Source organism: Mesoplodon mirus (assembly GCF_964341445.2).
Source record: "Mesoplodon mirus genome assembly, chromosome: 20".
Taxonomy (NCBI): domain Eukaryota; kingdom Metazoa; phylum Chordata; class Mammalia; order Artiodactyla; family Ziphiidae; genus Mesoplodon; species Mesoplodon mirus.
In genome coordinates this window covers 17,347,243-17,359,941 of record NC_138996.1, presented here as the reverse complement: position 1 = coordinate 17,359,941, position 12,699 = coordinate 17,347,243, and the positions used below count along the sequence as shown (strand labels likewise).

The following is a 12,699-nucleotide window of genomic DNA, read 5'->3' as shown; positions in this document are numbered from 1 at the left end:
AGAGCTTTTCCCCTCACTTTTGAATTTTTCTGATTTTAATTTATGATGTTTGTTTTGAATTATTTTCTTAATGTTTTTCAGCTCATTTTAGGAGGTTACAGTTTTCTATATGTTAGCAAGTCGGTGTCAGATTTGACCTCATAACTTCCTGTTGCTCCTTTTTGTGTGAAATTAGTTCTCCTGCACTTTCAAAAGACAGCATGCTTCAGGATATTTTTTCCAAGTTCCCAGAGCTCTCCTGTTGATTTTATGTAGCATTCAAAATAGGAAAACTTGGTTTATGACATACCCCGTTCTGCCACTTTTACCTGGACTTTCTCTTCCCTTTGCCTCTATTATACCCGTCCTGCTTAATTTTGATTTAACCCCAGCAGTTCTCAGGGTCAGGCCTTCACCTGGAAGTTAATAGGTGCCAGCTGCTCTAGTCACTTAAGACACTGCTGTGGACCCCTTTCCATCGCCTGCTGTTGCATTGGGCAAAGGCCCTCCCACTTTTCAAATGCTGTTCTCAAATAAACCTTTCCAGTGTACGCCTGTGGGCTGTTTGGTTCTCCTGTTCTCAGGCACCTCACTGCCTGCCTCTGCTTTCTCCCACACAGATGCTGTACATGCAGATCTTAGGGCTGTTGGTGGTTTTTCCTCACATGCTTGTAGTTTCAGTTTCCTGAGGATACCTTTAATAAACTTAGTTTCTTTGTAAATGTAGATGATGAATTTTTGGTTTTGCTCCCGAATTCTATCTGTTTTAATGCCGGGATTCAGAGAGATTAAAAAACTATGCTGCTGCTGCCATCATCTTCCCAATATGCCACTTTTTTCCATCTTATTTTTCTTGACTGCCTGAGAGAGAGAGAGAGAGAGAGAGAAAGAGAGAGAAAGGGAGAGAGAGAGAAAGAGAGAGAGAGAGGTCTCATGCCCTGCCACTGAGTTTCATTATAAATTAAAACATACAGCATTTTTATAAACTACTTTAAGATACTCAGGAAAAATGCTGGGGGGGTAATATTATAATCATTATTGTTAAAATTCAGTACCTCAGAATAATATGAATTTTCTTAAGCTTTGCTTTTTTAGGCATAGTTTGTTATTTTCCTAAGGAAATAGTGCATGTAGTAACTATTTTGTATTCCACAAAAATTTTAAAGGTTGATGGAAAACATTCTTGTGATTTTTCACTGAAAGATGAGAGTCACAGAAATTCACTAAAACTAACTTCCTGGAATCAGCCATTCAGCGATCCCAAAACAGAAGATTCCTTTGTAGATTCTCATTCACAGGTAAAATTGATTTAATAAAATAGTTTTCATGACAAATATATTATGCTTGATAACTAATATACCTAGATTTATCTTAGTTTTTAGATGAAATTAAATGCAAATATAATGTACGTATTTGCTTACATATATATGGGTACATATTATCAGCAAATGAGTTAATGTTTTATATTCTCAACTTAATGATAGTGGCTTATTAATAGAACTTGGAGTACCAAGTAAGTACTTATTTAAATTTAAGTAAATACTTACTTAAATTTTCATTATGATTGCTGGGAATTTTAGCCTTCTACTAATGAAGGAAATAGTCACTGAAAAGTGTTGTTTCTGTTATTAGACCTCATAATTAAAGTCCTCCAGATACTTATTGTTGAGACTCAAAAGATACATTCAGTGTAAGCAAGCGTTTTACCCCTTTCTCAATGAAATAAGCTCATTTTTATAATGATAGGATAAATGCTGAATATCATATTCTATCAATATAAAAATGTTATAGGAGATAAAAGACTTGAAATGATATTAGCTACCAATTAATGAATACCAAGAATAAATCAGGATGTGTTTTGATATTTTGTAACTCTCCAAATAATCCAGTGATACAGTATTATATACTGTTATTCTCTTTTTCTGTGTGAAGAAATCAAGGCTTTAATAACATTCGTAAGGTCATACATGTAGCAAATGACTCAATTAGAACTCAAACCTAGTTCTGTTTTTTTTTTAAGTTACTTAGGCTTATTTTATTTATTTTTATTTATTTTTAATTGGAGTATAGTTGCTTCACAATGTTGTGTTAGTTTCTGCTGTACAACGGAGTCAATCAGCTATATGCGTACATATATCCCCTCCCTCTTGGACCTCCCTCCCACCCCTCCTCCCCCATTCCACCCATCTAGGTCATCACAGAGCCTGTCTGGTTTTAAAGTCCCTGCTTATTCCATAGTATTCGGCTACGGCTACAACAGGACTTCGGGTTTTTTCCTTGGCTCTGTTATTGTTCAGATCTTGTACTCTGTTTTACTTTTTGGCTTTGTTATAATTTTAACTGGTTTCCTTCCTCCAATTGCCCGTAAACTCTAATTGCAAGCAATGATAGTTGCCTGTGGCTGCAAGGGATTTTGATAATAAAATTCTGGGGGGAAGAGTACTTCTGGGCCAATTTCATCTCTACCCAAATGCCTTTTATCCATGCCAATTTATATCCCTAATACTTATTATTTCTAAGTCAATCATTATAGTATCATACAGTGTGTATAAATCTAATCTGTTCTTCTGGTCTTGTCTTCCCTGTGAGGAAATAGGTGCCTGGGAGAAAAGTTGCTATCTTGGCTGTTTTTTTTTCTTTAGCTTTTGCTAAAGTGTGAATAGCCCTTTCTTTGGCACTGGATTTATTTAAGTTGGAATAGATAGCAGCTTTTACCTTTTAAAAATATAAGGTCACACAGTTTTTTTGTCAAGGATTTTTTACTTTTTTTCCCACCTTTAAATATTTTGAAGCCATTGTTAAACACAGAAAACATAATAAAACATAGCAAGCAGTTAACAAACAATTCATAGATGTAGTCTTCATTCTTGAAATGGAATAAATTATACTGGTATACCTTAGGCTAACAGACACATTGTAACTTAGATGAGACCACCTTACCTTAAAGCCCTCAAATAGTTCCAATAAATAGATTAACTCTCCCAGATTCCAAAGTATAGTCATGTTAGAATGATTTTTCGATCATGTTGGTTTAAGGAGCTAGAGTTCAAGCTGAGATAACACAAATTAATACCATTTTGAGCTTATAGAACTTACCTATTAAAAGTTTTAATAGGTATTAAATTACCTATTAAAATTAATTTAATGAACAGATAATATAAGTATACAACCACTGCCTTTGGGTTTAATTTTGTTTTCAGGGACCTTTAACTAGGGTTCTGAAGCTTCATTTGGTGCACAGGGCCCCTAAAATTAGGCAAAATATCGTGCATGTGTACTTTGTCTTTTTTTCTCATAAGTGGACCTCTAGTTTTTAGCAGGTTCTCAAAAGAGTCTATGAAACAGACCCCTTTTTTTTCCCCATTTATTCAGCAAATGTTTTTTGAGTACCTGTTATGTCTCAGCAACTCTGCAAGGTCCTGATGATGCTTGAACCACTCTCCTAGTCTGTCTACCACTGTAGATGTACAAGTTGTATGCTTTTTAAAATGCCTAATATAACTCTGTGTGTGTGTGTACACATGCTTAGGCAGATGCCTTCCTTGGAACATTAAATTCACCATTTTGGCCAAGCTAAAGCAAATACACCATGGGACATAGATCTGAAATAATATCCAGTTCTTTCCTTTCCAAATGAGAGTCTACACTTGAGTGTCTAAAAATAGGTAACAGCATGGCAGGTAATTGCCTAAAAAAATGATATAGTTGATTTTGTCTCTCTCTCATGTGTTTATTTTTGGATCCAGAAATAAATTCTGTAGATCATTATTTTGTTTTATTTGGAAAGGGAAGGCTTGTGGGTGTATATTCAATAACCTATGTTACTTTGCAACTGAGACACATTTTCAGCAGTACAAATATATATATATATATATATATTTTTTTTTTTTTCTGTTTCTTTCCTATAGACTTCGTCTGAAACCTCAAAGAGAAAATTACCTGGGTGGTTTGCCAAAGGAAATGAGACCTTACCTGATGCCAGCAAGAAATCAACGGCCAAAACTAAAAAGAAGGGTCTTTTTAGTTAAACTGGCAACTGCCAGAGGAATTATGTGTGTCTTGCTGTGTTTTAAGAGGGAAGCTGTATTTCATTTCTGAAGAGTGGGGAGTAATATTTTTGTTTAAAAATTATTCTAATCTCAAAGTAAAACTCACCTATTTATTGAACAGCTGGTGTCTTAAAACGGCCTTGTCCAATTCACATAAAGTTGAGTCTTCTGAGAGCCTGAGTGAGTACCTCATAGAACAGAATCTTAGTTTCCTATGAGATTGCTTTAAGAAATCATGTTACTGCCCTGTTTTCTAATCTCTTTACTTACTTCAGCAGTATGTTTGGAATATGTAATGTGCGGTGATTTAACACAGATAACAGATTATCAGTTGTAAGTGATTATGTGTGTGATATGAAATATTCCTATATTACCAAAATTCTGTCTTATAAATGAAGAACGCATAGTTATTTTACAAATTGTTTTTTCTATTGTTAGAAGAAACTCTTATACACATTTTAAAATGATATTAGTGGACCAGACCAGTAAAAATGAAACATTTCGGGTTCTGTGTGAATAGAGGAAAGAATATAACAAAGGAGACCAATTGCACTAGACAACTATGCATTTTGTATATTATATACGATTTCTATTATTTTTCAAATAATAAAAAAAGTCTTTAGTACTGAATATTATAAAGGTATGTATTTTAAACTTTCATATACTGAATTACCTTGAGCACCTTTAATTTTTGATGTCAGAATTTGATTCTAATATCTCTTTATGTAGCACATTAACTGAAATATACAAAACACATACTGACACTGAATTGGGTAAATGATAGTTGATATAACTTTAAGCAGTTCACCATATGGCATTTAATCGACTTTTTGTAAATAAAAATAACTGTCATTAATAAAGAAGAAATATATGTTTGCTGTAGAAGAATTAGAAAATCCAGAAAAGTGAAAAAAAAATCACAAAAGTTCCACTGGTAGGTAATCAGTTAACCCCTTTCATGTATCCTGCCAAGCCTTTTATTTATTGATTGATTGATTTTGGCTGCACCGTGCGGCATGCAGGATCTTAGTTCCCTGGCCAGGGATCAAACCCATGCCCCCTGCAGTGGAAGTGCGGAGTCTTAACCACTGTACCGTCAGGGAAGTGCCCTGCCAAGCCTTTTTATATTCACTTCTTTTCTTAGTTTGTTACATGAATAATACATGAATGAATATTCTTTGTAAAGTATTCAAGCTATACTTAAAACATTAAAGTCCCCCATATACCCGTTTCCCCACATCCCATTACCAGCCCCTTTCCAGAAGGTAACTCCTATTGAATATGTGACGTTTTGTTCTCTAGTCATTTCTTCTGCATTTACGTGCCTCTGCATGTGTAGCTACACATACATTCTTGTTTTTTTTTTGCGGTACGTGGGCCTCTCACTGTTGTGGCCTCTCCCGTTGTGGAGCACAGGCCCCGGACGCACAGGCTCAGCGGCCATGGCTCATGGGCCCAGCCGCTCCGCGGCATGTGGGACCTTCCCAGACCGGGGCACGAACCCGTGTCCCCTGCATCAGTAGGCGGACTCTCAACCACTGTGCCACCAGGGAAGCCCCCATTCTTGTTTTTTTTAATTTTAATTTTTATATTGAAGTATAGTTGATTTAAAATACTATAATCATTTCAGGTGTACAACATAGTGATTAAATATTTTTGTAGATTATACTCCATTTAAAGTTATAACATATTGGCTATATTCGTTGTGCTGTACAATATGTTCTTGTAGCTTATTTATTTTATTTATTTTATACACAGTAGTTTGTACCTTTTAATTCCCTACTCCCATTATCTCCCCTCCCCATTATCTTCTTCCGTCTGGTAACCACTAGCTTCTTCTGTGTATGTGTGAGTCTGTTTCTGTTTTTTATATTCATTCTTTTTTATTGTTGTTTTTTCTACATATAAGTGATAACATACAATGTTTGTCTTTCTCTGTGTGTCTTATTTCACTGAGCGTATTACCCTCCAGGTCCGTCCATATTGTTGCAAATGGCAGAATATCATTCTTTTTTATGGCTGAGTAATATTCCAGTATCACTCTCTGCAGATGACGTGATATTTATATATAGAAAATGCCAAAGCCTCCACCAAAAAACTGTTGAAACTGAATTCAGTAAAGTTGCCGGATACAAGATTTATAGAAATCTGTTGCTTTTCTATACACTAATAATGAGCTATCAAAAAGAGAAAGTAAGAAAACAAAAGTTTTAAAGTTGCCCAGAATAAAATACCTAGGAATAAATTTAACCAAGGAGGTGAAAGACCTATACTCTGAAACCTAGAAAACATTGATGAAGGAAACTGAAGATGTTACAAAAAAATGGAAAGATATCTTATGTTCCTGGATTAGAATGTTAAAATGTCCATACTACCCAAAGCAATCTACAGATTTAATGCAATCCCTATCAAAATACCCATGACATTTTTCTCAGAACTAGGACAAATAATCCTAAAATTTACATGGAACCACAAAAGATTCTGAATAACCAAAGCAATCCTGAGAAAAAAGAACAAAGCTGGAGGTATCATACTCCCTGACTTCAGACTATACTACAAAGCTACAGTCATCAAAACAGTGCTGTACTAGCACAAAAACAGACACATAGATCAATGGAACAGAATAGAGAGCCCAGAAATAAACCCATGCCCTGTGGTCAGTTACTCTACAACAAAGGAGGCAAGAATATACAATGAGGAAAATATAGTCTCTTCAATAAGTAGTGCTGGGAAAACTGTACAGCTACATGTAAAAGAGTGAAATTAAAACATTTTCTCACAGCATATATAAAAATAGACTCAAAATGGAGTAAAGACCTAATCGTAAGGCCAGGATCCATGAAACTCCTAGAAGAAAACATAGGCAGAACACTCTTTGACATAAATCTTTTTTTTTTTTTCACAAATGAGATCATGCTGTATTTAATTTTCTGCAACATATTTTTTCTACTTAATCTATCATGAAGATCTTTGCATGTCAGTATATATATATCGGTCTAGTTGTTTTTTATAGCTATCTACTATGCTATTTGGTGAATATACTATAATTTATATAATCACTTCCTATTGGTGGTTTTGTCATTTTTCTGTATTTCAGATTGTTTCCAGAAGTACAGTTAGAAGAGTTAAGCACAAACATATTCTTTGTTACTTATATTTCACTTGAATATATTATGAACATGGTTTTCCCTGTCATTAAATAGACTTCCACAGAATCTTTTTTGGGGCTTTCTATAGTGCAGTGATTCTCCAAGTGTGGTCTGCAGACCGTTAGGAGTCCCTGAGACCTTTCAGGGGATCTGCAGAGGCAAAACTATTTTTATAATACCAAGATGATATAATATTTGCCTTTTGTACTATGTTGAGATTTGCATTGAGAGTGCATAGATGCGGTGAGTAAAACCACTAGCAATTTAGTGCAGATCAAGGCAGTGGCAGCAAATTATTGATTTTATTAATTCTCATTTCTTAAACATATTTTTTCAATATTCATTGTGATAAAACGGCAAATACACATAAAGCATCTGTGCTACATACCAGAGTATGATGGTTGTCTTCTAGAAAAGCACTTGTTTGATTGTTTGAGTTGTGAATTGAATTAGCTGCTTTTTTCCTGTGGAATATCAATTTTACTGACAAGAATGACTGATAGAAAATATGATTGGTTATTGCTCCTAGGCGGAGGCATAGGCTTTCTAGATCCCCAAGTTCTCCATTTTCCATGAGCTCCTTCTGTTTCTTTTTTTTTTTTTATCCTCCCCGCCTCCCTCCTCCCCTTGCCTGACATCCTACCACCAGAGTGTGTTTTGGAAGCTGTGCCATATATATCTACCTCATCACCAGGTGCAAATAACTGGTACAAAATGACCTCAGCACATTACAGAGTATTTACCATAAGAATATATGGACTGAACTTTAATTTCCTGGATGAAGCATGTTTCTTCAGCAGCCTCAGGCCTCAAGTTTGCCTCAGGTTCATTCTTAAAAACAAGGAATTTCTTTCTTTCATTGATTGATTGATTGGCCGGGTTCATTCTTAAAAACAAGGAATTTTCTTCCTCCCTTCCTTCCTTCTTTCCCAGGTTCTTTCTTAAAAACGAGGAATTTATTTATTTATTTATTGGCCGGGTTCATTCTTAAAAACAAGGAATTTTACTTATTTATTTATTTATTTATTTATTGGCTGGGTCACGACTTGTGGGGTCTTAGTTCCCTAACCAGGGATTGAACCCAGGCCACGGCAGTGTAAGCCCTGAGTCCCAACCATTGGACTGCCAGGGAAATCCCCAAGGAATTTCTTTTAGAGTACTATTCTTATGCTGTCTCCTCCAAAAATATTAATTACTTTTTCTTCTGTGTTACTTGTCATTGGACCATAGGACCATGATAACAGAGTCAGACAAATCCCTGACATTTATTTAGAATTCAGAAAACTGTGGTCTAGATAGTTAGAAGGAGAAAAGAATAGAGGATTCTTCCTATTCAAAGAGGTTGCTTTAGAATTAACTGAGAGCATGAAAGATCCAGTGGAATGACCTTAAAATCATTTTAGAGCTAACTAGACATTCATCTATCTTATGGGGAGCAAGGAGATGCAAAACCAACAAAAACACTGTAAGAAAGTTAGCTACAGGGCTTCCCTGGTGGCACAGTGGTTGAGAGTCCGCCTGCCGATGCAGGGGACACGGGTTCGTGACCCGGTCCGGGAGGATCCCACATGCCGTGGAGTGGCTAGGCCCCTGAGCCATGGCCGCTGAGCCTGCGCGTCCGGAGCCTGTGCTCCGCAACGGGAGAGGCCACAACAGTGAGAGGCCCGCGTACCGCAAAAAAAAAAAAAAAAAAAAGAAGAAGAAGAAAGTTAGCTACAGTCTTGATGGGAGCTGCGAACTGAAGCCATCTCAGCTATCTGAGAAGACGTCCCCATCATTTTGCTTGGGAAGGCAATCCAAAAATCATTGGGATAATGTAGTTAACTTCCTTACTGGGTAAGCATGTTTAAACCTCAGAAAAGCTGAGAAATAAGTAGAATACAGAGTAAATTAAACCTTTGGTTGTAATATTTTAGGGTTAAGGAATGATAAGTACATATTTGATATTGTAAGCATTTGTAACGCTTGAGATATTTTAGCTCATTAGAATAACAGATTCTTGTGACTCATTTAAAACGTATCATTGAAAAATTAGTAATATATGCTTGTTATTTTTAAGTTGAAATCCTACCGTTTGAAACATTATTGGGATATTTAATGAGTTTTAAAATTTGTTATTGCATAGAAATAGTATCATCAACAAATTTCCCTATAAGAGAAAGAAAAAAAATCTAATATTATACTTACTAGTAATACTAAGGTTAATATTAATATCTATTCATTAAACCCAGAGCTTTCATTGTTTTTCAGAAAAGTTAATAAAACTTCAGCCTCATGTCCAGCTTCATTTTCTAACTCAATTTAAAAAGGTTATTGAGAAGTATGTACTCATTATGTTTCAGTCAATAAATATTTGCATTTATAGTTTGCAAGACAATATGCTGACTTCATGAAAGATGGAACAAATAGGAGAAGAAGCAGCAATATGGTTCCCATGCTTCAGAGAAGGGAAGGTTTACTCTGTGAAGAATTAATAGAAGAGCATCTCACAAAGTATTTCCTTACAGGAAGCAACATGTTGTTGTTGTTGTTTTTTAATTTTTGGCTGTGCAGTATGGCATGCAGGATCTTAGTTCCCCAACCAGGGATCGAACCTGTGCCCCCTGCAGTCCACTTAACCACTGGACCGCCAGGGAAACTTCCCTGGAAACACAACATTTTTTTCACATACTCAGTAAGATATAAGAAGAAATGTGTGAAAGACATCTTTCTCTGTAAAGGAAAAAAAAAAGGAGATCATAGGAAGGGATCATAATGATACAATCATAACTAATAATGTACTTAGCATTTGCTGTGTTTCACAACCTGTGCAGTTGACCTTCAGGATAACATGAGGAGTTGGAGTCATGTACTGGCCTGTTTGTGTACACATAATATACATGTCAGGAAGGAGATCACAGTTCATGGGTATGTAACCAGGTGGGGTTAGAGGTCAAGTGGGACTTTGCCATTTTTCAAGTGGAACTTTCATTTTTTTTTTCTGACTTTTGACTAAACCTAGAATTGATAACAAAAGATACTAAATGCTCCAAATTCTAAATTCAGAGCCCTTCTAGCTATTCGAATTATAGTGTCTTCTTAGCAAAACTGGCACCATCACTTCTCCCTCATTCGCACTTCGCAAAAGAACAGTATTGGGTGAGGGAGAGAACTTGCTTTGCAAGGCAACAGAGGGCAACAAACCTTTCATCCTTTCTTTACCGTGAGGAAGGAGGCTTTTCACTTGGGCCTCCCATCCTTATTTCTAGAAGACTGAAGGTGTTGGAACCAGGCACTAGATTAAGGAGTGTGATGGTCTCTTTCTGGAAGCTCTGACCTGCTGGTCCAGTGGAGTACCTGATGCTCCTGGAGCCTCGAAATATGGTGGGGCTGAGAATACAAGGGCCAGCGGGACAGCCTTCCCTCCACCACATGACACAGCAAGAGTGTGTGTTTCCCGAGGGTTGAGTGGACCCCTTGGAAGGAGCTGGGTTTAAAGGCCATCCTTATGGTCCCCTCAGAAGAAGGTGACCTGAGGGGTGAGTGCATCCCAGCAGCAAGAACACTTGGCAGGAGTTTGGAGAGGGGTTAACCCCCTTGAACCCTTGGGAGGACCAACGAATAAACCCCAAAGAGAGCCGACATTTGGATAACCTGCCAACAGACTGAGCCACCTCTAGTCAATTAGCCAGAGAAGGAACCACAACAAAAAGAAAGGGAATAAGCAATCCTGCTGGTCAGTGACATGCTTTTGTTTTTCTTCCCTTTCTCCCCTACTTTAACTCCAAAAGGTAAGTGCATGGAAGAGGGAGGGGGTGTGAAAGAGGCAACTGGAACCACCTGTCTAGTCGGAGGTGGATGTGACAAGAACTTGGAAGCAGACAAGCGATTGAAGACTCAAAAACTGAACTGACGCTGTTCTAACGTCCCCAAATGTTAGAAAATTCTGAGATTGGGCTGAGATATAAAGGGGGCCACCACTCAAGGGGAAAAGCGATTTGATACTTGGTAGAAGTTAGAAGAAGTAAAAGATGTTTATACCCCAACATATCCATTCGATACATGTTTGTAGGAGTCTGAAGTTGTAGACTGAAACACTCCTCATTAGTTAGTGGCTGGGTGTCCAGAGGGAGGCAGTCTACCTCCCTACATAGTAGTTGGTGGACACTACTTGCAGAAATCACTGTGGTCCAGCATGTGCCCCTTACTGTGTTTGCTCAGAAATCTGGGGTGTCAAGGCCCCAAAGTGGCTCCTTCTTTCAATGGCAGATTCAGCCTCTCATCCAAGTTGACAGAGATGGAAGTAAATATTCCGCAAATATTTATCGAGTACCTCCTACGTTCCTGGCACAGTTCTGGGTGCTGGGGACATAACAATGATAAAGGAAACAAGTAAAATGTTGTGTCTCGGGTGGTGATACGTGATAGAGCAAAGCAGCTTGGAAGGGGTAGATCGTGTTTCACACGGGGTCAGGGAAGGCCTTGCTGAGCTTTGGAGTTAGCCTGGGCTTGACAACTTGTAACTGCGACCTTGAGCAGATCAATCCTCTCTAAGCCTCATTTATCAACTTCTTTTTACAGAAGAGGGAGCAGGCTTAGAGTGATTGGAGAATTAAGTGAAGTACAGCCTTTATCATAGTTCTAAGCATGCTGTAGGAATAATAAACATTAGCTGTTCTCATTCTTTGCCTATAGGAAGGCTACAGGGGAAGCCACATTACATATAATCAGAAGCTGCCTAGTGGTTTGGTCAAAGAAAGGGGAGTTAGGTAATTTTAATATTTAAGGGCACTGGATAGATTGTCCTAAAGTAAGTATTTTTCACTTAACAAAAGATACAAAGGGGTGGGTATTCCAGGAACTTTTAAGAAAATAATTGGAATAATAAAATATTTGGAAGTTGATGAAATACCCTGGTTAATGAATCGGTTATCCAAGGCACAGTCTTAACATTTCTGAATATAAACTATTTTAAATTTCCTCAGAGGTTTATTGCAGCTGATTAAGGGTAGGGATATTTAAGCTGGGGAGTGCAGTGTACCCAGGAGAGTGAGGAACAAAGAGAGAGAAAAGGGGGCTGCTGGAACCCTAAGCCTTAGAGGAGATGTGGGACCTGGCAAGGCCCCTAAACCCGCTTTGTCTTAGTCCCTAATAGGGTCAGTTCATTATTTTTATAGACTCCTTTGAATTATACAGTTTTAAGCACCAAGAACCCATCCGTTTCTTTCTTTTTGAACCTTTGTCTCATCATTTTCGCACAGGGAGTAACTAAAGGAACATTGACCTCAGTGGTTCAAGAGCACCACCTAGTGCTCACGTTTGGAAATGTCAGGTGAGAACGGTACACAGGAAAATCAGATTTAATTTCCTTCGGTTTTATCTTCACGTGGTGCTCGGCTAATGTGTCAGGATTTGGAGGGAAAGGGAGAGTTGTTTACTCTGAGCCAGTTTTTATAAGCCACAGAAAAGCTGGGATCTGTTTAGTCACTTATAGAGCAGCCAGAATTTGAATCTAAGTCCGTTCATCAGTTCCTACCTACAGG

The 12,699-nt window shown here is 37.4% G+C and overlaps 1 protein-coding gene across 4 annotated transcripts in view; it reads left to right on the top strand.

Moving 5' to 3' along the window:
• The window catches only part of WRN (WRN RecQ like helicase), a 127,831-nt gene extending 123,164 nt beyond the window's left edge, over positions 1–4,667 (top strand). For all 4 annotated transcript variants that reach the window (XM_082608822.1, XM_082608824.1, XM_082608821.1 and 1 more), the window contains exons 35-36: positions 1,146–1,277; positions 3,888–4,667. In XM_082608822.1, the coding sequence (XP_082464948.1) occupies positions 1,146–1,277; positions 3,888–4,007 (252 nt within the window). In that variant the 3' untranslated portion in view covers positions 4,008–4,667. The remainder of the gene's footprint in view (positions 1–1,145; positions 1,278–3,887) is intronic.
• The last annotated feature ends 8,032 nt before the right edge of the window (positions 4,668–12,699 follow it).